Source organism: Lathamus discolor, chromosome 4, assembly GCF_037157495.1.
Source record: "Lathamus discolor isolate bLatDis1 chromosome 4, bLatDis1.hap1, whole genome shotgun sequence".
NCBI classification, from domain to species: Eukaryota; Metazoa; Chordata; class Aves; order Psittaciformes; family Psittacidae; genus Lathamus; species Lathamus discolor.
This window is the reverse complement of record NC_088887.1, coordinates 64,898,527-64,923,757: the sequence shown is the minus strand read 5'-3', so window position 1 is coordinate 64,923,757 and position 25,231 is coordinate 64,898,527. Positions and strand designations below refer to the sequence as shown.

The window sequence follows — 25,231 nt, the reverse complement described above, 5'->3', positions numbered from 1 at the left end:
CCCATGCATTACTGAATATGTTCAAGTTCTAGAGCCACCTGCACTTCACAGTTAACGAGTAGTGAGTGAGGAAAAGCCAGGGGATAAGCCTGTGTTTTAACGGCAATGAAATTGGGTGGGGTGCAGGAGCTCCACTCACTCTCCTATGAGCACCAACATGCTATTGTAGAGAAATCTGGTTCTGTCCCAGTGACAGCGGGAACTGTTCTGTGGCTTCACAGAAGAAATTATGGATGCTCATTACCATTCCACACATTGGAACATAAGGATTGGAGCATGTGTCCAGTGCAGAATTCAGTACCAATCCTGTATTTTCTTAGCCATTAGAAAGTTAAGGTGAATGAAAATATTTAACTTCCTAATTCTAAAACACTCACTGAAGTTGCACATTCCCCTGAAAAACAGGGGGTGAGCTGTCAGTCGAAAGTGGAAAAGTCTTTATCCAAGCAGAGTATGGGGAAAAATTAATCATTCAGAAGGCGTATGCACCTCCTGGCCAGCACTTTGTCTCTTTCCGTGTGGAGGTCACTGAGAAGGTCACAGTGAGGGGTTTCCTTGGTTTTTGGTATCTGGTAGTTTGTGTGTGGTTCAGGTGGTTTCTTACGTTTGAAGTAAACTGAAGACTTTTCCTGGTTACCCTAAAAGACTCCGGCCAGTTGAAACTGTGATAAACACATACATGTATTGGCTTTTGCAAATCATAGGTGTTGCTATGTGGATATAACTGTATGAGTTCGCAATAACAGAAACAAAGCTCACTAAAGACACAAGATTAGACAACAAGTTGAAAATGGCCAGAACTCTTGAGCAAAATGGAGTCACATAGCAAAAGAATTTGTAAAGGTAAAAGAAAAGGGGGGGGGGGGGGGGGGCGACGACTTGAGGACAAGAATTGAGGTAAGCTAGTGCCTGGAAAACATAGGGTTAAAGTACTTTTAGCTTAATTTAGGTCGAAGATAAAGAACAATGTTTGTGTTGTAAGTCTGTGGTGAGATAACAGGATTTAGTGGCCCCACTAAACGTAACTGAGTTATTTCACACCATCCTTCTATTTATCAGTTAGATTGGAGACTGTGCCTCCCAAACATCTGCTAGCTTTGGATACTCCTTGTCTGCCCGTCCTGTTTTGCTTGCAATAAATTTTGCAGGAAGGTCACACTGTTCCAAATCTTTGCCAGCTACCAGAAGAATTACAGATATGGCTGGTTTCAGCTAGTTCTGTGATCACTGAGGCATCCAACTGTACCAAAGTTGAAAAGTACACCGTGGGGAAGACTGCTGATTTCATCCTGAAGACCCCTACCAGCATGAGGAAGACTGCTTACTTCATTCTCAAGACCCCTGCCCATGATCACTGGATAGCGGTGTGCAGACGCCAAGAGGAGACTTATGATAGTAAGTTCCTGCAGCTTGTTATAATATTCCCCGCCTATACGCGAGCATTATGAGTATAAATATGGCTAATGCAATAGTGAAAGTATATAAACCTGTAACAAATGCTAATCAGTGCGCCTCTGGCTATGGTCACGTGCCCAGCACTGTTGCTTTTGCTTTATTGACTTTGTCCCTCAATAAAACCCTGTTATCTCTATTAGAGGAGTGAGCTCGTATTTCATAAAACTCTGTAAAGAGTGCCTTAACAGCTACTGATTAGGCAAGTCTCATCCTTTAAAGGATCCGTTCTGCGGCTACTTTTGCATCTGTCCTTATGGATCCTGAACGACTGTAACCAAGAAGGCTATCAGATGGATAAAGTAACAGCAAAAGCTTGCTGCTGGACGCTGGGTCTTTTGTCTTACATCAGTCATGAATATAAGCCTTAGACTGTTTCCTTTTACCTTTGATAGTTCAATTGTAATTGACAAAATAGTTTAAAAGATTGATAAAATTTACTATTTCTTCCGGCACTCTCCAGTTATGACCTGATGGTATGACAGCTCAGATCTCCATGACAAGAGAGAAATGGACGAATTTATTTGTCCTTTCCTCCCCACGGGCACAGTGGGGTCCCTGAAAGCGCCTTTCGCCGGCGACAGGGAGGGTGTGGATGAACACACCAATGGCGGCCGCATGCCCCCCTCACAGCCTCGACCGCCGACCGGGTGGGGCAGCTGAGCCCCGCTCGCCCCCCAGCGAGGCCTCGCGAGATTCCCCTCTGCTAGCCGGCAGTTCTCGCGAGGTTTCCGCTTGGCTGCGGGCGGTAGCGGGGTCTGCATGCGGTCGGAGCGGGAGCCCGGGCCGGGGTTCATGAGGGGTGGCGGCCGTGAGAGGTGGCCCATGGACATCCCGCTGCGGCGGGAGTCTCCGCGTCGCGACACAGAGGCTCCGCCAAGCCAGCTACCGCCGCCAGCGCCACCTTCCCCGCCCTCCCCGCTGCCGCCGCCGCCGCCTCCCCTTCACCCGGCGCCGGTTAAACAGCGGGATGAGAAAAAAACGGCTCTGAGCAAAGTGAGGGGGCGCGAGCGCAGCTCCGGGCGGGCGGCGGGACCGGGGACGGCAGGGCAGGGCCGGGCAGGGGGGGCGGTGCCGGGGCTCGCACCCAGGGCGGGGAGGCGGGAGCGGAGCGTCCGCGGTGGGAGATGCGGCAGGAGCAGAGGAGGTGCGCAGTGGGGAGCACGGAGCGGAGGCAGGCCCCGTTCGACGGAGCGAGGCTTAATGTCAGGAGATTCGGGTGTTTAAACGGATGTTGGCTCGTCTGAAGAATGAGGGTGTCCGTTACCTCAGGTGTTCGCGATCCCCGGCAGCGTTCCTTGTCGCCTTTAGTGCTTCAGATTGGCGCTTGCTGTGGCAAAGCAGCGCCTGCATGGACCAGAGCACTTCTCCTTCCTTTGCTTGATTCTAGCATTTTTCAAAGAATGCGTTACATAGAGTAGTACGAGATGAGATTTGTTCTCGTTTTCTAGATTGAAAAACTGAAAATCACTATAACTTAAAAGTTGAGTTAAATCCAGGTATTGCTAAGAAATGAAATAGATTGCCTGAAGCTTGATGGCCATTTTACTGATTTCTGTGCTGCCATCATTGTGTCCCAAAGGTTTTAATTTAGTTTGCTGGCCTTTGTTACTGGCCGTTTTACCTGAATGCGGTGGGTTGACTGGATGCCTGTCAGATCCCTATCCAGCTGCTCCTTCACTCCTTCCTCAGCAGGACAGGGGAAGACAATAAGATTAGGAAAACACATGGGTTAAGGTAGAAGCAGGGAGATCATTTACAAAGTGTTGTCACGGGCATAACAGATGTAACTTGAAGAAAATGTATTTTATTGCTAAGTAAAAGAAAAGAAATCAAAGGTTAAAACACCTTCTGGCCTCTTCCTTCCCAGGCTTTCTCTCCCCTGCCCCCAGGCAGTGCAGGAGGGTGGGAAATGAGGGTTGTAGGCAGAACATAACAGCTCCTTTCTGCTGCCCCTTCCTTCTCACACCCATTCCCTGCTCCAGTGTGAGGCCCCTGCCATGGGATACAGTCCTTCATGAACTGCTCCAGTGGGGGTCCATCCCACCCACTGCAGTTATTCATGAGCTGCTGCAGCAAGTGTCTTCTCCATAGGCTGCAGTCTTTCAGGATAAGCCTTCTTCAGCTTGGGTTCCTCTCTGTGGGCTGCAGGTCCTGCCAGAAAACCTGCTCTTGCATGGGCTCTCACAGGCTGAAACTCCCTTCAGGGCATGTCCACCTGCTCTGGCATGGGGTTCTCCACAGGCTGGAAGTGTATATCTGCTCTACTGTGGACCTCCATGGGCTGCAGGGGGTCCTCACCATGGTAATTTCAGGGCACCTGGAGCACCTCCTCCCCTCCCTCGTTTACTTTGATGTCTGCAAGGCCATTTCTTGTGCTTTTCCCCCTTACTCCTCTGCTGCTGTGCAGCCTTTTCTGTCCCATCTAGAATACTTTTTCCCAGAGATGCCACTGTCCTGGCTGAGGGGCTGAGGTGTGCTCTGCGGCAGGTCCACTGAAACCTTCTGTATCCAGCACGGGCTAGCCCCAGTTTCTCCTCACAAAGACAACCCTGGAGCCCCTGCTGCCAGAACATGGACACATAAACCTAATACACAAAGCTAGTGTTGTAATAAAGGACTTAAAAGTTGGTTTGAGAGATACTATATATTGTATACTGATGCTGTGTTGTCAGTATGTATTTCTTTTTTTTGGTCATCTGTTAAAATATTTTGTTACTGGCTAAATTACAATGATTCTCAAGCTCTTCATCAGAATAGTTTAGTTACCCTACAGTTTTACAGCCTTAGCAGAAACTGAGATAGGGAAATTGTTCCACCTGTCAGCAAGTCCAAGAAGGTAAATCACTATTCAGGGAACAGCTTTTAAGGAGGAATCACATGATTTGTTCAGTCTCTTTCTACAGTATTTAGATCGAAGATAAATCTCCTTTTTCTTTTGTATGTGCAGGTAGTTATTCGACGCCTTCCTCCTTGTCTAACTAAGGAGCAGCTGGAGGAACAGCTACATCCTCTCCCTGCCCATGATTATTTTGAATTTTGCACTGCTGATCCCAGGTGAGGATGAGCTGTTTATGTAGGTTTTCAGGTGCTTAAAGCTAAATTAAGTTATTTTGGACATACCAAATCACCTGGTTTTCCCTTTTTGTTATTTCTGTTAGGTTACTTAAAATATTTCTGAAAAGCTGGCTACATATGCAGAGACATACTTCCTGCCCTTTTCTTTTACACTGGTGATTTTTAAACCAGAATATTTCTGTATAGGAACAGGGCATAATTTGGTTTGAAACCCTGACGTTTCTTTGAACCTTCATTGGTAAAATGCAACTGGCTGTTTTATCGGGTGTGAGAAAGAATCAAATTAGGGCAGACATCACGGAATTCTTTTAGTGAATGCCACTTGAGCTTAATTTCTTTGTTTGCTTACATGTTTGTGTATTTATGTGTTTTTCAAACAATTCAGTTTTATTCATTTTTATCTCACGCAGAACTAAAATAAAATTGCTGCTATATTTATATAATTTATTCAGTATCACCATAGTAAAATACAATTCCCTTTCAAACAAAACAATTTCCAGAAGAGAAGGAAATTAACCATTGAAATAAACAAAATACCCTGTATGCTACATCTGCATGTGTTCTGGAAAACTGATCCTTCTTGCCCGTCTTAGCCTTAGCGTGCGCTGTATCGCCCTCCACTGGCACCAGATTCTTTCTATTGGTGACAGGGGGATCTTGGGTGTTTATTGCTAGCCAGCTTCTAAAGGTAGGGGTGACCCCACCCAGAGCAGATAGCCTTTCCTGTGTAGGGATTTACTTGTGACCAATTTTGCTTAGAACAGTCTAGTTCCTGGGTTGATTTTGTTTGACAAGGTGCCACCACTTCTTGCCACCACTATGTTATTAGGTGGTTAAGTCTGACTAGATAATATGTCAAAGTCAGTTCCACAGTCAGAAAGAAACATATGTCTTATTTAGCTAATCTTTATGGCGGTTATTTTACACCAATGCACAGCAACAAAATAGTTGGTGCTTCAGATTTCCAGGTAAAATCACAAAGGATATGCCATTAGAAAGAGAAGCATTTAGTATGATTGAAAGTCTTTGTAGTTACTCGCATTTTTCTTCTGAAGTTTGTCATCTGTACTTCTAAATGAGTCTCTTTAACGCTTCTGTCCCAGCTGTTCATTTCATATGGGGAAAATATCAAAGGCAAAGCAAAGGCAAAGCAAAAAAATCTCTGAAGAAGAGCATGTCTGTCCTCAGTGTGTTTCCCCCTCAGCTAGGGGCAGAATGTATGTACGTATAAAAAAGTTTGTTAGATTGCTTGTATTACACAGTAGTTTATTCTGGTAGAGGGATGAGGACATGAAAACAATAAAAAAAATTCATTTGCCTTGAAAAGCAGATCTTGGTGATTAAAAGTATAAAGTCTGGAGAAAATAAAGCTGTATTTCTTATATGGTTTTACTACCTGACTTCAAGCAAACAAAGAATATACATGTTTAATTTTTTTTTAACAATGGAATCTGATATATGTGTTACTTGGATTTTCAGTTTCCTTTAGTCTTGTGTGTGAGCCCTGTAATAAAATAATGATCTGGCAGAAGAATGTTCTCTCTCTCTCCTGAGTTTTGGATTCATTTCTCTTCTGCCTTCAAAAATTAAAATGTTGTAGAAAAAAAGTGTTTTCATATAAGTTTGAACTTCTCAGCATGAACTGCTTCATGTTATTTTTTTCTTCATCTTGCTTCTTAAAAATTACACTTTCATACAAAAGGTGTGTTTTTTCAGAATGGGTTCATCTGTCAAGGTTTGTGTGGCTGCAACTTTCATCAAATTACACAGTTTCAATAGGCATTTAGCTGCAGTTCTGCAGAGTATTGGCTTGACTGGTTACTTGTTCTTTGACTGGCCCAGGATCACCTTGCCCCCTTTGTTTGAATGCTGACACATACCCATGTGCATCTGTTTATGATTTAACTCTTTACATGTTCATACACTCAAGAATATAAAGTCAACTTTTAGAAATTGTAAGTTAGAGACAAGATTAATCCACTGAGTCTTAGTCTTCTCTTATCCATCGGAGAACTCTTTTCTGAGTATAAAGCACTGTGTTGCAGTAAGCTGTTGTTCACAGAATTTCAGAAGACTCTCTGGATGTATTTTCACACCATTTCAGCTGACAGGAAGACCTACAGTACAAGGTGGACGTTCTCTCTACAGTGTCCTCTGGTTTTCACTGATGAGCTTTTTTCTAGATCGTGTACTGTGTGCATAGTGGCAACCAATCCAGGGAATGCAGTGATAATGAAAACAAGAGACGATTAAAAGCAAATTTCATATTAACAAGTAAGAGAATGATTTGGAGAAGCTACTCAGTGAAGAGGATCTATTTGTTGGAAAGAGAAAGGGGCCTGCAAATGTTTTGATGTGGGAGCAGACAAACTTGCTGTACTGTCTCAGTGTAAGCCTATCATGTGAAACTCCGGATGACAGAATTTTCTAATAGCTCCTTCAGATTTCTGAGGAATACTGACTTGGTTTTTGTTTTGATGTTTGGTTGTGTTTTGGTTTTTGTGTTGTTTTTATTTGCTTGTTGGGTTGGGTTTTTTTGCAGAACACCTTGTTAAACCCTGCAGCCCCTTGTCAGAAGTTGATGCCAGAAATCATGGAGGTTGAAAATGGTTCAGGAGCAGTTAGGCACTTACCTATGAAAACTGATTGAACACAAGGAAAAAGTTCTATATTATGAAGTCCATAGACTGCAAGTAACTGAAATGCTATACTAGGTGAAGTGTCAGTGTACAGTTTCTCCTTTTTAACAAGCTACTTGTAAGCATCCTCTACTAGTTGCTGCTGGAAAGAGAACTAGAGAGTTCTTGAGTATAATTGTTCCTACATGCTTATTTCCAAGGTCATTTCACCTAGAGAACAAACCAAAAAAGACATGTATATCAGCTCCAGTTTATCTGGTTTTGCAGTTTAGAGGTTATCTTTAAGTTTACAATGTATTATTAGAGGCAAGCTATGTTTTTTTAAGGTTTAATTTGATTAAGTAATGTCATTAATGTATCACACTTTCTCAGTTACATCTATTTCAGTAAAATCAATACAGAAAGCGACTTGCATTGTGTTTTGTTCATTCTTTTAGATCCATCTGATTCATTGCATTACATTTATTCTCTCTTGTATATTGACATGAAAGTGCAAATAAACACTGATTCTATGACCTTTAGGGGTGATTGTTGGATAGACACGCTATCCATAGCTGATAATAAAGATTGTGCCTTCCTGACAGTCTATCTTGTTCTCAGACTCCAAATATTAACTTTTTTTTTTTTTTTCCCCAGATACTCTTTTTTTTTTTTTTTGTCTGCATATAAATATTTCTGTGTCTTTTAAAACTTGAGTCAAGCGATTGAGTTCTCGCCCTGCAGGATTTTGGTCATCCCTTGGTACTGGTGCTGATGCTGAGTGCTAGGACTCATTAATAGTGTTGTGAGGTTGTAAAAGTAAAGGGATTTGAACAGGAGCTTTGTTTACATGAAGGCCAGTCAAATAGTTAATGCCATGCCACGTATCACAGTGATAAAGCTTCTTGCAGACAGCACTCCTTCCGTAACCCTGAGCAAAACTTTGGGAAGAAGTTATTGTAGGCAAATAGCATTAACACTGTAGGATGGCACCCGGGACCTGCGGCTCTGAAGGGGCAGCATTTTTAGATCTTCAAGGGAGCCACCACTACTATGTTCTGGATGGAATTAGTGACAGTCTGTCATTGCAACTGATGCTGCTTTGCTGGGCAAATTGTGCTCACTTTTAAAAAGGAAAGACTAATTTAAAATTGTGCCAGTTCCATCAGCTGTGTGAGTGACCACAGGTGAGAGACAAGCATGAAGGCCAGTGGATTTTAGCTTGGCATGACAATGTGGATGATGAGTTACTCATTTGATCAGAACTTACTATGTAATATAAAAATGGATGGAGTTTATTTAACACTTCAAAATTTACACATGGAGATCTATACGTGTATATGTTTATATACACCACAACTGATAAATAGATAAGTATTTTTACTAAGATGTGATGGCTGTTTTTATAGTTTACATGTTGCTATTTATATTATAGATACCCATTTAAAATGGCTTTTGTGTATACCAAGCTTTTTACACAGTTGTGTTAAAACTTATTTTGTAGAAGCAAACTATTAGAATGTGTTTGTTACTAAAATTATTATAAAAAATAAGGGCTTAAAGAGATAATAGCATTATGGAAACCTGTGTAGCCTAAAAGATTGAATACCCTTTAATGTACAGGAAAAACCAAAGAAACTGTGTTGTGCTGGAGAAGTGTGTACAGTCAGACCCATCTGTGTTATTGCCATTAGATTGCTCTAAGTGATACCCCAGAGATACCAACATCGTGTGCAGTGCATCTGTCCAAACCATGATATGAATGGAAAGCAGCATTATAGGCAGCAAACGTAGCAAAATAAAGCCAGCTGCCTGATTATAACTGCACGACCTCAAACCACATTCAAATCCTGAATGAAATCTGTGCTCCTTGAAAAAAGGAGGAAACACACAGAGCCCAGCGGCCCTTATGTGGGATTCAGCTGGAAGGCAAACTTCTGAAGAGCAAAAGCTGTGTTTTATCCAGTAACTGCTGTACACAAAGTACATGAGTAGAGCAGGAGTGTTTCTTTGTAGGAGAGGGTATCAGCCACAGAGTGCCTGTGGCCCTGTGAAGCCCCATGCATTCTTTGCTGTGTAGTCACACTGGTGAGTTCTCAGTGGATAGGTGAAATCCAGAGAGGGGAGCAGCACTTGGAAGTCAGATGTCTGAAACGTGGAATAAGAGACAGTATTTAATATGCAAGCCAGTGCCAAGCATTCAATCTGCTAGATTTAGTAGTTTCCCATTTCAAGAGTGACTTTTATGCATTTTTTTTTAGGCACACTTCACACTGCTGGGTCAGAAGTCTAAGACAGGGGTCTGAAACACTCAGTGATCAGGCTTTAATACCCTGAGCACCCTGACAGCTAACTTGGACTCATATGAGAACCAACTTTTATTTGCTTTGCATCTTGGTGGTAACTCTGCAGCTGCTCTTGAGATACCTTGTGTTGTGTATGCAGACTGGAGATTTGCACATCTGATCACAGAGAATTCTGAACAGTTTGCAGAACTCCATGACAAAATACAGCCATGTGCATCTATGCTCGCTTAGTCAAGCTGTCAAAGCGTGCTTTCAGGTGGCCCATAGCTGTGTGGCACTAGCGTAGGCTGTGGTGGATGAGGGAGCATGCCATGCCTGTAGTGTCTGTTGTGTCAGGAGCATAGCCCCAGCCATGCCCTAGCAGTCATTTTTGTGGGTACCTGCTTACACTATTATGCTATTTCCATCCTAGAATATAAAAATATAAAGAGTATATATGGATGAAATAGCTCTTCCTTAGAAGTCTTATCCTCTGCATGCTGTAGAAACACTCCATAGCTGGTATTTGCAGCTAAATGAAAATTACATCTACATGAAAAAAAAAAAAAGCTTAGGTTTTTTGGGTTTTTTTTTTTTTAAGCATTCCTCCTGGCTACAATATCAAACATAAAATTGAAAATCTCCTCTGAAATAGCAATGTAATTGAAATGCAGTTGCAACTATGTGTGTTTATTGTCTCCTGCTGCTGGTCTTCAGTTTATCTGAAGACTGGCCATGTTCATAATAGTATTATGAGCATAGGGTGTTAGAGTCATGTTTTGAGGTGTGTTCAAAAGCCTTGCATAATACAAAGTCATCACAGAATTCACTGAAGATAGTTCAAGCCAAACTTCGCTGTATCACAGTTGCTAGGGTTTAAAACGTGTACATGCCATGATTCACAATAACTTAGCTGATGGGTGATAATTCATTTAATTACCTGAACTCAGTTTCACTGTGGTTGATGGTGTGCCGACCCTGAGGTTTTTATTAGGCACATTAAACGTTTACCCTTAGAGTGAGGTCTCTGCCAATAAATTCCTGAAGAATCAGAATTTGTTGAGGTACGTACCTGTTCCTTTGCTAGAAATGCTTTGGATTTTCACAGTAATTGCTTGTCACATCTAGACATTGCATATCTATTGATAGAGGTGTATGTCAGATTGAGTTTATTTATTTGTATGTAATTCAGTGGATTATTTTGCCAGTTACTGGGTTATTTAATCTTTCTTAAAGGTGGAAATTTCTTTAAATACAGTGGCAGCATGGCAACTGCCCTTTCACTAGGAGCTTTTACTTGCTTTCTCCTGTTTCAGTGACAAAAGACTTCCTTAGCATGATCAAGAAGTTCTCCAAAAGGACTGCTGTTATTCCTGTTTCTTAAATCATTATATATGAGACTTAAAGCTTTGATCCTGCACAATGGAAGCGTATGCTCTGCAATTCAGGGAGACAAAGTAAACTACAAGTATTTGTTTCAGTTCAGAATAAATCTCACAGTTGCATCTGGGAACCCAGTTGTTCAGTTACTTTTTGTTTTATATATATATATATATAAAATTAGATTTGTATGTGTAAAGACTTCAGTATGCATGTTTAAGGTAGCTGTTTCTCAAGATGAGAATTGCAGTGTGATCCTTCTAATTCTACTTTGTTAGTAGTTCTGAACAGAATAGTAAATAACAGAAAATAAAATTGTTTCTTGTTACAGCCTTTATCCTCATCTCTACTCAAGAGCATACATTAACTTTAGAAATCCTGAGGACATCCTTCTTTTTAGAGATCGCTTTGATGGCTATGTCTTCATTGATAATAAAGGTTGGACTATTTATAAGATGTTCAGTGCGTATATACATACACTATTTTAGAGCATTCATTTGCTTCCTTTTTGCTAGTTACATCTTTTTTCCTCGATACACAGCTAATTACCTAAACATGTATTAAAATCTAGCACTTGAACAATGATGAAGTGCAAAATGTATTTGTCCATGCAGTCTTGCTTGTCTGTGTGGTGTGCATGCTTTATCTGCATTCTTATACCAACAATATGCTGTCAGCATCTTACTACAATCCTTATGTAAACTTCACAATACATCACAACAGTAACTGAACACATTGCAAGCATGAATCATTACATGTGCAGTGTATTTCTGTGGGATAAAGTTGTGCCACGTATTCCCATTTTGAAAATGCAAGATGAAAACTTGACTTCATAATTTTGGTTGCCCACTTTGAGATATGTACAGCCTGATGATTTAGCGCATTTGCAGGGATCTAGATTGGAGTTCCAAGAACAAGAGCAACAAAATTGGTGGCTATCTTTAGGCCATTCAGTCTGCGAAAGTTTGACCAGTAGTAAGGAAAAACTGTAATGTAGATATGGATAAATCCAGGTCTCTTGACAGTAGCATGAAACTGCCATAGCCAAGAAATGGCATTTTCCCTTTAGCAGTTCCTTGCCTCCTTCACGCATACCTTCTGTAAAAAAATGCATGGATTGTATAAAACAGAAGTAAGCACGTGGGGTTTTTTGTAGACATTGTCTACTCTGTACACACAGTGTGTGATTCCCAGATTTCAAATTCTGTGTGGTTTAGATAAACAAATTAGAAAGAAACTATTTTTATGATTCTGCCAAGACTTCACTTTTCCCAAATTAAGCATGTTCTTCAGTGTTATGCTTTACTGAATCCAGGATATTCTGTATATTACAAAACTGAGCATGGACACAGCTGGCCAATTTGGCATGATTGATTGTGCAAATAAAGATCACAGGTTTTGATTAAATATGCCCTCTGGTGAGGCTTCTGTCAGTACTGCATTTATGAGGCTAAAATTAAAACAAGGATTACCAGGTTCAATAAGGTTAACAAATGTTCTGACAGATTTAAGCCTGGTTTTCAGTGGACTTGAACAAAGTATAATCCTGGACCTGCTGCAAGTGGAAACCAGGCAAAATTCAAAAGTTAGACACAGTTCTGACTCCAGTCTAAAGAAGAATCCAGTGTTTAAGGCAGAATTAAAAGCAGAATCCATGCCAGTAAACACTGTCAAGAAGTTGTGTAGTCCATCATAAACAGTAAGAAAAGAAGTTTCACACAATTTTACATGTTGAGTTTTACAGTTATGGTTCTGAAAGAAGGTGGTATGTTTTATTATTGCTTATCACCCAGCATTTATTTACTTTTTAAGCTTTTTGGCAACAAAACCTTACAGAAGCAACTCAATCCTTTCAGATTCATTTCCCAGCAATATTTACCACTTGTGAGGCTGAGATTTTATGTAAGTTTTTCTAATCAATGAAGAATTAAAAAGGAATTATAAATGGTAATGCAAGAAATTTATTGTGCAGCAGTAGTCATCATCATTTTGACAGTTTTTGTTAGCATGTCCAAAACTATTCAATGTTGCTATATATAATTAAAATACAAATGTATTTTGGTTTGAATCTAAAATAATTTTATTAGAAGTTTGGATGGGATTGTAGAAGCAGTCACCTTTGATTTCAAGTTAGACTGCTCAACATAAGTTTCAAGACTTTTGAAATCTTACTTGAATGTGGGGAAAGTGTCTGCCTCTCACAAAATTAAGCACTGATCTCCTTTAAGGTTTGGAGTATCCTGCAGTGGTTGAATTTGCTCCATTTCAGAAGATTTCAAAAAAGAAGCTGAAGAAGAAAGATGCTAAAGCCGGGAGCATTGAAGACGGTAAACATATTTTCTTGGTGTCCAGTGGAAAGTGGATTCCATTTCTGTGATGCACTGCAAAGTATTAATCAAAAAATTTTTCTTCACAGATCCAGAATATAGGAAATTTTTAGAGAGTTATTGTGCTGATGAAGAGAAAATCTGTGCCAATCCTGAGATTCTTTTGGGAGAGATTGAGGCCAAAACAAGGGAACTCATTGGTCTGTTTTCTTGATTTTTCTTACTATTGAGAATATCAAGTATCTTATTTTTATATCTTTATTATATAACTGCAAGAGCTGACCTGTTCGGTCTAACAGACTGGGACTATCGCAGTTAAATTTTTGTTATCTAGCCAACTTGTGGCAGGAAACACCCCACCTATTAAGTCTCTATGCATGGAATCATTTGACTTTACTGGAAGTTTCGCATGCACAGTAGCTTCAGAAATAGGTTCTTAATAATTCTGAATGTTTTCAGACGTATTAAAAGGTGGAAGATTTATTATTAAAGGCTAAAATAGCTGATTATTTAACAATTGATCCTTGGTACTAGCTGCTTTTATTGAGAAAGATGGAAAGACCTCTCTGTTCTCATGGTCAAGATTCTGCAAAAGCTTTGAAAGTAAGGCAACACCTTGTTTTCTGTATGCATGCAGCATGAGTTTCACAGTGTTGGGGGGAATCTTTAGTAAGAGCAACACTGAAATCGTCAGTGCTATTATGAAGCTTTCGGGATGACATGGAATAGTGATGTGCTATATCTCTAAGTGACAACGTGCAGAACACTTAGCCTTTCCCTAGGCATGACAATTGAATAGGAAGAAAAATCAACCTTCGATATTATTGTTTTTACAGTGTAAAAGTAGCCACCTCTTTTGATTAGAATCATAAAAATAGAATCATAGAATCACTTAGGTTGGAAAAGACCCTTAAGATCATTGAGTGCAACCATTAACCTCGCACTGTCAAGTCAACCACTAAAACATGACCCGAAGTGCCGCATAAAGCATCTTTTAACTGCCTCCAGGAATGGTGACTCCACCATCCCTGGGCAGCAAGTTTCAGTGCTCAACAGCCCTTTTGGTGAAGAAATTTTTCCCAGTATCCAGTCTAAACCTCCTGTACCATAACTTGATGCTGTTTCCTCTCAGCACTTGTTGCTGTTGTTTGAAAGTTGCCTGGAGAGTTTTGAAACTAAATTTAGAGGAAATTTAAATGTAAGAAGTGTGGACATTTAAATAATCCTGTTATCAGTAGAACTTGTTTGTTGCAATTCTAGATAGGGAAGTTCCCCAGCAATTTTTATTTGCTCTAAATCTTCCCTAGTATTTGACATCAGAGTAAAAGCAGTCAAAAGTTTCCAAGAAGTTTACAATTCACAGAAAGTATGCAGTTACAAGAAAGATTTATAAACTTAAAAATATCAGCAAAAATGATTAGTCATGAGAGTTGTAGATTTCTGAGTAAGAATATTGGCTGAAGGCAGCTTTACATTAGGAGTATTAGTTTTTTGTTTCTGTTTAATCACGGGATATCAAATTAGTTGTTTTATTTTTTCTGCTATTCAAAACTATGGCTATTGCTAGCAATATAAAGCTTCAGTGGATAGCAAGTTTATGGCAGAATTATGGGAAGGATTAGTTGTATGTCTGGTTGTAAAGGTGTTAACTCCTACTGAAGTCAACGAAAGATGTGCCCAAGACTTTGTTGGCAGAATTGGGCCTCACATTCTTAAGATTTTTCCAGGTAGTGTTACTGCAAACCAACATGTTTCATGCATCATGTCAGATACATTAGCTCATCAGTTTTTGCATGTCAGAGATACAGCAGATTTTCTCTGTAACAAGATGAAAATAAGCTTATTTTTCTGGCTTGTTTGTAGAGAGCAGGATTAAGTATAAAAGTCACTGCTGACAGAGGTCTTCATTTTGTAATTTATTTTATTTTAAAATTTCTTAAATATTTTAAGAAAGACCTGTTAAACCTGTTAGAGTTTTATTTGCAGTAAGGCTCATAAATAAGATGGGTAAGAGTCAGGTATGAGAAACATTCTTTTTTGCCCTCCTCTTCTGACAGTACTTATCACACTGCCTCTCTCCCTTGAACTTACAGTTGTAACTTCTGAGTAAACCTTTTGCACCACAGCCTTAGTCATGGCTAGGGTCAAGTTCAGGACTCCCAGTGCAGCTTATCCTTTCCCCAGGCCCTCCAATTACAATTTCTGATCACTTTCATCATGCAAAAGTGCCCAGAAGCAGACACTGCTCAAACAGGAGAACTTGATGGAGCTGGAGAGAGAGAAGCAGAGATGCAGGTCTTGAGGGCCTGGTAGGGAAGGTTTTGGTTGTTGCTTTTGACCATTGATACTTGCTAAAAATAAATACTGAGTCATTTCAAACCTTTTCATTCATAAATGTGTAACAAGGTTTTATCATTAGTGAATGGGTTGCTCTCAGAATATTCGCACTTTCAAGAGAAAAACAGATGTTTTGGGATGAAGTGTGTCTAGATTTTAGCTATGCCATTTCAAATCTATTGAAACTTTTTTTATTATTATTATTTCTTCCTTTTTTCTTTTATTTTTTTTTCTTCCAAGTCCTGCCATGCATTTCAGTTGTGAAATTTTCTTCAGGTCTGAGGAAGAATCCTATGCATAACTGTAGAGCAACTTCTAGTAGTAAGCATTTTTTGTAACTGTCCTGGGACATCTAAGACTGACAAAATTTGTTGCGGCTAGCAACAGCTGTAAATCGTGAATGCTCTACATGATACAGAATTTGTTGATGTTCTCTGAGTATTTGTAGCATTTGGGGATGGTTCAGGCAGGTGACTTAGGCTAGATTTCAGAGTGTGGAGACAGCTCTGTAACATAAGACTAGCTGTGTGATCCAGCAGATGAGGCATTTGATCTGCTATTTGGGAAGCCAGAGTTTATTGAATCTGCTGATACTTTGCTGTGTTACTGGAACAAACCATTTCTCTCTTATTCATCCTGTTTTCCCATGGAAAGGTGAATGCTAAATGGTAGTTCAGTGGAAATGTTGTATGAGAGTGAAAATGCTTCCTTCATAATGTACTTTGAAACCTGGGATTGAAAAATGCTGTGTGAGATTACATGGGCTGCATATGAACAGCAATATAGCTGGGTTTCGATGTACAAAAGTAAATGGTAGGAACAGATTCTGAACACATTTATTTGCTTTTTGGTGAAATAACTGTTTGATGAGCAAGAGGAAAAAAAAAACATTGTCTTGAACTTAAAAGATATGAGTTTTACTTAAACATTAAATAATGATGCAACTTATCTCTGTTGCTTCTAACCCTAAGAGCAAAAAAGCAACAAAGTGTTTCTAAAGCAGAATGATAGGAATGCCGTCAAAAATACGTAAACCAAATAGGTTTATTAATTAGCTCCCTTGCAGGTCAAGCTAATAAAAAAGGGGTTAGTACTAAAGTAATGAGTACGTATTTTAGGAGTTGAACACTATATCACAAATTTTTTGTGTTTTAGCTAGAAGAACAACACCCCTTTTGGAATATATTAAAAATAGAAAATTAGAAAAGCAGGTACGTTCAGACTTTTGCCTGAAGTTCAACATTTATGTTTCACATGGTTTTCTGTTGGACAATTCAAAGTTAATCATTTTGAACTCTTCAGAGAATACGAGAAGAGAAAAGAGAAGAACGAAGGCGGAGAGAACTGGAGAAGAAACGTCTACGGGAGGAAGAGAAAAGGAAGCGCAGAGAAGAAGAAAGACGTAAAAGAAAAGAAGTGGAGAAGCAGAAGAAAATCTCTGAAAAAGAAATAAGGATCAAGGTACCTTAGTGAAAATATAATGTTCTTCTGTTGAAATTATCCAGAACTTCATTTGCCATCTCACTGTTTAATTTAGTGCGCTACAGTATAGTGTGGAGATACCAGACCAATTCTTACTGGAAGGGAAAGTAACATAAGACTTTGACTAAGTGACATGTTTGAAAGTGGAAGTGAGTATCAGTTACCAGTACTATCAGTTACTAAGTAACTATCAGTTACTTAGGTACCAGCCTATAAAGTGCTGATGCAGTCATGGCGGGTAACTCAGATATCTTTATACAACACTGCTGCGTTCTATGCTGACATAACCTGGCATAACCAAATTGTTCTGTGCCAGCACGTAGGAAGTTTATTGCAAATATGGCTTTAATACTTCATGTCATGTAAATCTTCAACTAGCCATATCTGCAGAGAGTTTTTAGTGTTTATGCTCTGAATTTACGTATTTCAATAGCATGGTTTAACCAAGTTATAACAAAGTCTTGCTAATTTCAGGCTGCACTGCCTTAATAATAATGTGAATGGATGTGGTTTTAATGGTTTCACTTAGGCGGGTGTATTTTGTGCTATTAACTCTGGATATTTAAAACCTTATTTGTATAAGATGACATAGATACAACCTATTAATCTGAACTAAATTTTGTGGTATTGGAAAAGCTTTATAAGCTGTTTTGAAGAGGAAAATTGGTGTAAGAGGCTGTAGCTTAATGCAAGGACACACAGACTCACTCCAGATCTTGTGTTGAGAAGCCACAGACCTATTTCTTTTTTCTTCTGGATAACAGTTTCTTTCACCTGAACGTATAAAAGTAGTTCTGAAGCCAAATTAGAGCTTTTTCATATCTGGGCATAAGAAACCACCGTAGAAGTTCAGAAGAAAGAGACTTACTCCTTCAAATGTATTCCTCAAAGTGATTGTCCAAAACCCCCCAGTATTTATATGTCTGTGGTAACCTTGAAAGCTAGCTCTGTCTCTGACAGAAGAGGAAAATGTTACCTGAGAGAAACATTAGAGAAGTTTTAAATACCGGAGAAGAATAACCTGTGCTCATTTCAGAAAAACTGGTGAAATGAAAAGGTTCATGAGAAGCTCTGCTTATTCTTGCTATGTTAAGAGATATGGTCCTTCTATAAAGATTACTCCTGTAATGCTAGACATGCTCAATCACTGTGTGGGTTATTTGTCAGGAAATGAAGAGGCTTCTTGAAAATCTTTATCTCCAAGGTGAAAATATAATGCAGTCTTTTCTGCTAATGCCATATTTTCCTCAGTGTGTATTGCTGTCAAGGTGTATTTATATTAAGGACATACTTCTGTATGCCAGTCTATTCAAAGTAGTTCATGTGACACACATTTTATATATAGTATTTCGAGGAGTGAAGTATTAATCCTGATATCTTTGTAGTATGGTAGAAGTTCTACTTCTTATTTAATTGGCAATAACATTGAGCTCTATTATCCGATTTCTAAGAAATCAAAGACCATATTAGTGTCTTTATATATATAAAAATCAGGAGAGAGTAGATAAGTGCTTTCTGCAGTACTCTCAGCATATTTAAAAGTGTGCGGTTCAATGCCTGGTAATGACTTTCATTCCTCAGCAAAAGTAAACTGCCATTTTTAAATAACTTTAAATTTCATAAATAAATAAAACCTTGTAAAATACATTCCTATCATTTAAGTAAGATATTTTTAATTTTAATATGCCACCAGTATATTTAATACATTCTTAAAATGTCTGCTACAACAGAGGAGAGTAATTTTACATTATAATGTAAATAAATATCCCTTAGCTTCTCAAGAAGCCTGAAAAAGGAGATGAACTGGCCAGTGAAAAGCACAGAGAAAAAGGTGAAGAAGCTGACATTGAGGAAAACAAATGGGAAAAATCACCTGGATCTGGGAGTATAAGATCCAAGTCTTTGGAGGGTTCACTAAAAGACCTTAAGGAAAAGTAAGTAATATTTCTCTTTTAGGCTTCAATTTATATCCTAAATGCTTTCATCTCAAGGCTTCAAGAGGATATAACTGATGAACTGACTGGTGTTTTGTCAGCAAAGAACTGGTTTCATTCTGTGTGTGACCAAATCTCTCACTGTCCTTTTTTGTAAAAGGTTTTTAGTAACAACTTGCTGACCTGATGGCAGTATTAGTGGATGCAATTTGTTATTTGTGAAATTTTTTGAAATCTCAGATTGGAAGGATTTCTGCATGAAATGAATTCAGAGTTTCATTGTTATTTCACCTGTTCCCCATCAGGAGCTCAGGTAAGGCCTTCCTTCCGTTACTGATGTCAGACTAAATTAGCTAAGATGCCTTACTTTTCCAGGTGCAAACCAGTATCCTTTTGACTGTGCAGGTACAGTAAGTGCTACCTTGTCATTTCCAAGTGCTCATTTCATCATGATTATTAGTGGATGTAATTAGGTTGCAAACTATGAGCTATTTCAGCTGGCTCAAGAATTAAAATTGAAACTATTTTGTCACTGACTCAGAAATCACTAATAAACTAACTTCCAGCTCTGTGTTCAGAAGACTGAATTACCTGTTTGAAACCATATCTTAAAGCTCAGTAACAATATTTTTCTACCACAGATTAAAACCTCAGTAGGTATGTGAATGTACATGGTCACAGAGGGATTTGAAACTACCAAACAAAAATATGCTTCCATTCCCTTTACTTCCATTAATTTCTGCTTTCTCTTTCTCTGGCTGTGTAACTTTCTCTTGTGTCTCTACTTTGTAGTTGCTTACCTCACTGTTTTCTCTCTTGCCTGCCTCTTTGCTATGACTCAATTTTAGAAAGGTACTTTAACCACTGTTGAACTGGAGTTTGTATCCCTGTCACCTGCCCACCTCCAGGTGCATCCATTCCTTCCTCACCCACAGTAACAGGCAGGGGAAGAGACAGGTACCAGACAATGCTACAGCAACACATTGAAATGTGTTATCCTGGCTTTTTGGAAAGTTATGCTCTGAGCCTTGCTAGGACTTGGAGTTAGTGTCTAGAATAACGTATTAAACTTGAAACAAAACAACTTACAGCCACATATCCCTTGAGAGCTGACATAGTATTTTTTGTATATGTATATATATATGTGCTACAGGTACAGTATCTCTCTAACTGTGGTTGATTCACATGTCTGTGACAGCTGGGATATTGCTTCCACTTGGTGAATGTGTTACGCTGACACAAGCACAGACTTCTGAGATGCTGAATAACTTACCTGTCATTCAGATTTTGTTGCTGACCTCCAGATTTTGCTGAGATGGGGCCCCAGTCTTGGTGGCCCCAACAATGCCCAAGTTCATGGCAGAGGCTGACAATTTTCACAGTGGTTTGTTTTTTTTAAAAAAAGTGGTACAAACAGATACAATGTTATTGATCTGAAACCATTCTAAATGGGAAGCATGTTGCTATTTGATCACTGCACCGTTAGAAAATCACCACTCTCCCTGATTCTGTCTGCTGATTCCCAAAACATGAGCACACTGTCAAAAGCAACTTTCCTGTTTCAATTTTAAATATTTATCCTTATATTATGTATAAAAAGAAACTGCCTGTGTCTGTGCTCCTTTTAAAGTTCAATCTACTCTGTAATCTTTCTTCATTATTTGCAGTTTGGCTGTATGAGAGAAGCACCTGCTTGCTGAACAGGAACAATGAAGTGAATGAGAGAGCTGAGAACTGTATCAGACAGGCAGCACAATGTTGCAGACTAATAATCTTGATAATATAAACACATTGCAACATAGCAGAAATTAACTATTACATTGTGGTAAGGTAATGGTCTTTTGCCTAAATGAAATATGCAAAGGTAGGCTAAATTACTTGGAGACATAATAAACAAAATCCTGGAACATAACTATTACTTTCACAAATGCCTTCTGCAGGTTGTAAGGTTGGTGAATAATTTCTGTTAAATAGAGACATAAAACTTAACAAGTTGATATATGTTCCTTCAGGCCCTGAATGTTCCCATTCAAGGGTTTACTCATACATGAGTCGCCTCAAGAACAGGCCACGAGAGCTAATCATAAAGCATGTGTTTATGTGCAGAGCATTGGGGAACTATTGATGGGATTGCTAGAAAGGATAGAAGTTGAAGAATGGGCGTTCCACAACAGTTGCACAACCATCTAATTTTGCTTGTAAAGCTTTGTCTGCTATTTTGAACTGAATGCATCATCTAGGGCTGGACATACATGAATTCAGGAAAGTTGCACCTAACCCCTTTCTAATGAGAAGAAAACAGCCTTTCCATACAATTGATCTAAACATTGTTGAAGTCCAACGAAGGCTTTGTATTATAATCTTCTGAAGGTTTGGGGTTTTTTCTGTTAATTGCTTGGATTTTCTCTCTTTTTATGCATACTCATAGGTCACAAAATGACAGTGACAAAGAGCAAAGAGATTTGGAGAGAAGATTTCGAGAAAAAGAACCTGAGAGACAAAGGTATCGGTTGGATGATGGCAGAAAGCATAGAGCTCACTATGAGTTTGACAAGTTTGTGAGAAGGAATGAAGAAGAGCTGAAATGGGGGAAAGGATACAATCAAGACAGAGGAAAGAAAGGGAACTACAGCTACAGCTTCACTGTGGAGGCAGTAGACAAACTGGGTAAAGAGGACAAGTGTGATGACATGGCATCCACAAAGGAGCGCATAAGAAATAAGGTTCTTTTATTCATTTAGGATAATCTTTCATTAGTTAAATGTGCTTCAAGATCACAGGTTTTACTTTTCAAATTCAGCATGAAGATGCTTTTTCAAAAGAAACAATTCTTTCTTTCATTTTCACTCAAATACAGACTTCTTTCTGTTGTTATCAGAGGACAACAGCAGCTAAAATACAGTTACAGGTCGCTCATTCATACTTACAATATATAGGAAAGACTTTCTATCTTCCTTTCAACCCTAGCATTTTTAGAATGCTATTCTTGGAAGCCTTGTATTTTACAAGCATATTAAAAAGAGTCATACTTCTGATCTGTAATGAAATTTAAAAAGAGTGGCATGCTAGTCTTAAAAATTTACTTCAATTACCCAGCTCGTAAGGGAATTATGGATTGGCCAGGCATTGCTTGGTAAAGGAACTCTAAGGACTCAAATGAATAGCTAATTGTGTAGAGAGTGTGTGAATGCACAAATTCTTGAGTTGTGCTAGCTTTCATGCAAACTACAAGGTACTGTGATATGAAAAATCATTCGGACCCTTTACCATAAACTTTCAGTGGGCACTACTTGTCAAGAGGATCCAGCTTTATGCAGCTGTTTGTGATGCAGAAAGGTGGATGTGAGACATTTCATACTGTACTACAGAGTACTACCTAGAATAATCTGGTTGTATGGCCCAATAATGAACCTTGTTATCTGGTCTAAAGAGATGGAGAAACAAAGTGGAGGAAAAAAGGCAAAGGTGAAGGAAAAGGAAAGAAAAAGGGAAAATGCATATTGGGAATAAGAAAATGAAAGAACAACAGACTAGAATGACTTCAAATTATGAAGCCAACTGAAAATTAGTATGGTTTGATATAGGACAATTTCAGTGCTCTGCCACCATGTTAAAATACGCTGTTTGAAAGCTCAGGTTTTGGTGAATGGGTTACTTAATAGCATTAAAAAACTGGTGAGAGTAAACACTCTTATTTAGGAAAAGACTCCTTTAGCAGAGTTTCTAAACAGTGTGTTTTAGTATTGAAATTTCACGAATAAAATATACTCTGGTGAAGTATAGTATAGGATAATTTTCCAGTTGTTACCTGCTAAACCCTTCTGGTTTGCCTTTTTTTTTTTTTTTTTAATGCTTGTATTTGTCATTCATTTGCAGAGTTGCAAGTGTACAGGCTATTGTTCTTGATGTTAGTGAAGGTAGCAATATTTTTCAGAGTTTCACCCGTAATACTGTGTTTGATAATTGTCAGCACTGTTTCTCCTTGTTTATGTCAAATCATAGAATCATAGAATGGTTTGCGTTGGAAAGGACCTTAAGATCGTCAAGTTCCAACCCCCTGCCATTGGCAGGGATGCCTCACCCTAGACCATGTTGCCCAAGGTTCTGTCCAACCTGGCTTTGAACGCTGCCAGGGATGGAGCATTCACAACCTCCCTGGGCAACCCATTCCAGTGCCTCACCCCCCTTGCAGTAAAGAACTTCTTTATATCCAATCTAAACTTCCCCTGTTTAAGTTTTAACCCGTTACCCCTTGTCCTGTCACTACAGTCCCTAACGAAGAGTCCCTCTCCAGCATCCTTATAGGCCCCCTTCAGGTACTGGAAGGCTGCTATGAGGTCTCCACGCAGCCTTCTCTTCTCCAGGCTGAACAGCCCCAACTTTCTCAGCCTGTCTTTATATGGGAGGTGCTCCAGTCCCCTGATCATCCTCGTGGCCCTCCTCTGGATTTGCTCCAACAGCTCCATGTCCTTCTTATGTTGAGGGCACCAGAACTGCACACAATACTCCAAGTGAGGTCTCATGAGAGCAGAGGGGCAGGATCATGTATCACAGGATCTTTTAAATTTTACAGCTTTCTTCACTTATTCAAAATGCCTGGCTCCCAAGAATAGTGTTATAAACAAGACAGATATTAAAGACTCAGTCAATTTTCATTACACTCCATTTTTTTCCTGGGTCTTAGGAAATGTCAAGTGATTTAACACAACGTCTGCTTTCTTCACAACCGTTCATCACTTAAAATCCCACATATGTATCCTTCAGAGGTTTCTCAGAGTGTTAACCATGTCTCCTTTCTTCCAGGATCGCCCAGCCATGCAGTTATACCAGCCAGGAGCTCGCATTCGAACACATACGGGATGTACAAGTAAAACCTATGACTGCGGTGGGAGACCTTTTGAAGACACTCTTGATAAAAGGTATGAGGCAGATAATTCAGCTGGACGGGGTTCTGAGAAGAGCGAAGAACCAGAATAAAACAAACTGGAGGAAAGACTTGTGAAAAGGGATGAGCTTAAGATTCAGTGTCACTACACAAAAACCCCATGGGGCTCTTCCAGAACTCCACAGATGATTCCATCAACAAAATCAGCATAGTTCTGCCTCTTACTTTCTGTAAAGTAAATGGAAGAGTGACTTGAAACGTTTAACTGACTGCAGAGGAATATTGTTACTTTTTTACAAAAAGCAGTGCAAACACTATTTGCCTAATTTAAAAGCAGTTCAATATTTTATTGGATTTACTTTGAAAACCCCTAATAGTTTTTGAGAAGTATTTATATAAGATTTTTCAGAAGCTATTTCACCTTTTCAAGCCTAAAGAGATGAAGGGCTGATTTTCATCAGTTTGAAATCTGAGGCACTTTAAATGTGTTTGGTGCGTGATGTGAGGGTTAGAGGACCCCATCCTACAAATGCTGGCAGAAGCCGGGGCTGCTGCTGGGTGCTGCAGTGGGACCAGCCTTGGGAGGAAGCTCTGGAGCCAAGGGTGTTTGCAGGATGGGGCCCACGGCTTGTACAGCTGTGAGGGGTGTCCATTAGTATCTGTACCTCGGTGTGTTTACGTTGGTGTTCAGTTAACTAGTGTCAGGTACAGTGTTAGTAAAGCTTCAAGTAACTTGTTAGAGAGTTTGTCATTTTCTGAGCCACTTTCACCTTCTGCGTGTTAATAGATTCTTTTGCTTACAACAGCAGAAAGCTAATGCACACCTCAGCACTTAAACAGTGTATCTGGTTTTAATAAATCAACTGGGTTTTATGTTTTTGACACTGACTTTTCAAAAAAGTGGTTGTACAGTGATGACTTTTTATATGCTGATGTTTCATACCAGCTGCAGTTGCAGGATTTGAACATGTATGATACATGAATGTTCTGCAGTTCTATTTCTTAAAGACATAAACACACATGAAAGTCAACTGCAAACTACCATTTTGTAAGATCTAGGCCAAATCCTGCCCTCTGATGCAGGCACATATGTGTCTGTGTATATATATATATATATATATGTATATATATATAATGTCTCCATGTGTATCTCCCTATTGGTTTCAATGATAGCATCGTGTTTAATGGGAGGGCAGATGTTCATTTATCTTTCATGGCTGAAAATGATTCAGTTGTCTGAAAGTGAGACCTGCTTTGTTCGTTGAAGTTAAATAGTAAGATATTAATTTATTTTTACATCCTCTCTGAACATTATTTTATTTGGCACATCAAATTGTTCCAGACTGAAAAATTATTGGTTGAATTTTCCCAGATGTTAAGTATTAAATAGAATAAAAGCAAAAAGATTTTAACTATGATTTGGAGGCGTGATCATCTGCAATGTTTCCATTTA

At 39.2% G+C, this 25,231-nt stretch overlaps 1 protein-coding gene across 6 annotated transcripts; it reads left to right on the top strand.

The window, feature by feature from the left end:
* Positions 1-866: 866 nt before the first annotated feature.
* Positions 867-25,196, top strand: UPF3A (UPF3A regulator of nonsense mediated mRNA decay). 6 transcript variants are annotated; one of them, XM_065677856.1, is made up of 10 exons: positions 1,309-1,395; positions 4,403-4,509; positions 11,145-11,251; positions 13,042-13,140; positions 13,230-13,340; positions 16,633-16,688; positions 16,780-16,938; positions 18,733-18,893; positions 21,322-21,616; positions 23,697-25,196. In XM_065677856.1, the coding sequence occupies exons 1-10, from the start codon at positions 1,390-1,392 to the stop codon at positions 23,868-23,870; spliced, it is 1,275 nt and encodes a 424-aa protein (XP_065533928.1). In that variant the 5' UTR covers positions 1,309-1,389; the 3' UTR covers positions 23,871-25,196. The 6 variants fall into 6 exon arrangements, with proteins under 6 accessions (XP_065533929.1, XP_065533928.1, XP_065533926.1 ...); XM_065677854.1 differs by lacking the exon at positions 1,309-1,395 and adding an exon at positions 2,169-2,448 and having other exon boundaries at positions 21,322-21,560; positions 23,697-23,860; XM_065677855.1 differs by lacking the exon at positions 1,309-1,395 and adding an exon at positions 2,170-2,448 and having other exon boundaries at positions 21,322-21,396.
* The last annotated feature ends 35 nt before the right edge of the window (positions 25,197-25,231 follow it).

Coding starts and splice junctions, on each gene's coding strand:
- UPF3A (XM_065677859.1), top strand. CDS start 2,215: ATGCGGTCGGAGCGGGAGCCCGGGCCGGGGTTCATGAGGGGTGGCGGC. Junction 16,939..18,732: donor AAAAAGAAATAAGGATCAAG/GTACCTTAGTGA, acceptor AATATCCCTTAG/CTTCTCAAGAAGCCTGAAAA. Junction 21,617..23,696: donor AGGAGCGCATAAGAAATAAG/GTTCTTTTATTC, acceptor CCTTTCTTCCAG/GATCGCCCAGCCATGCAGTT.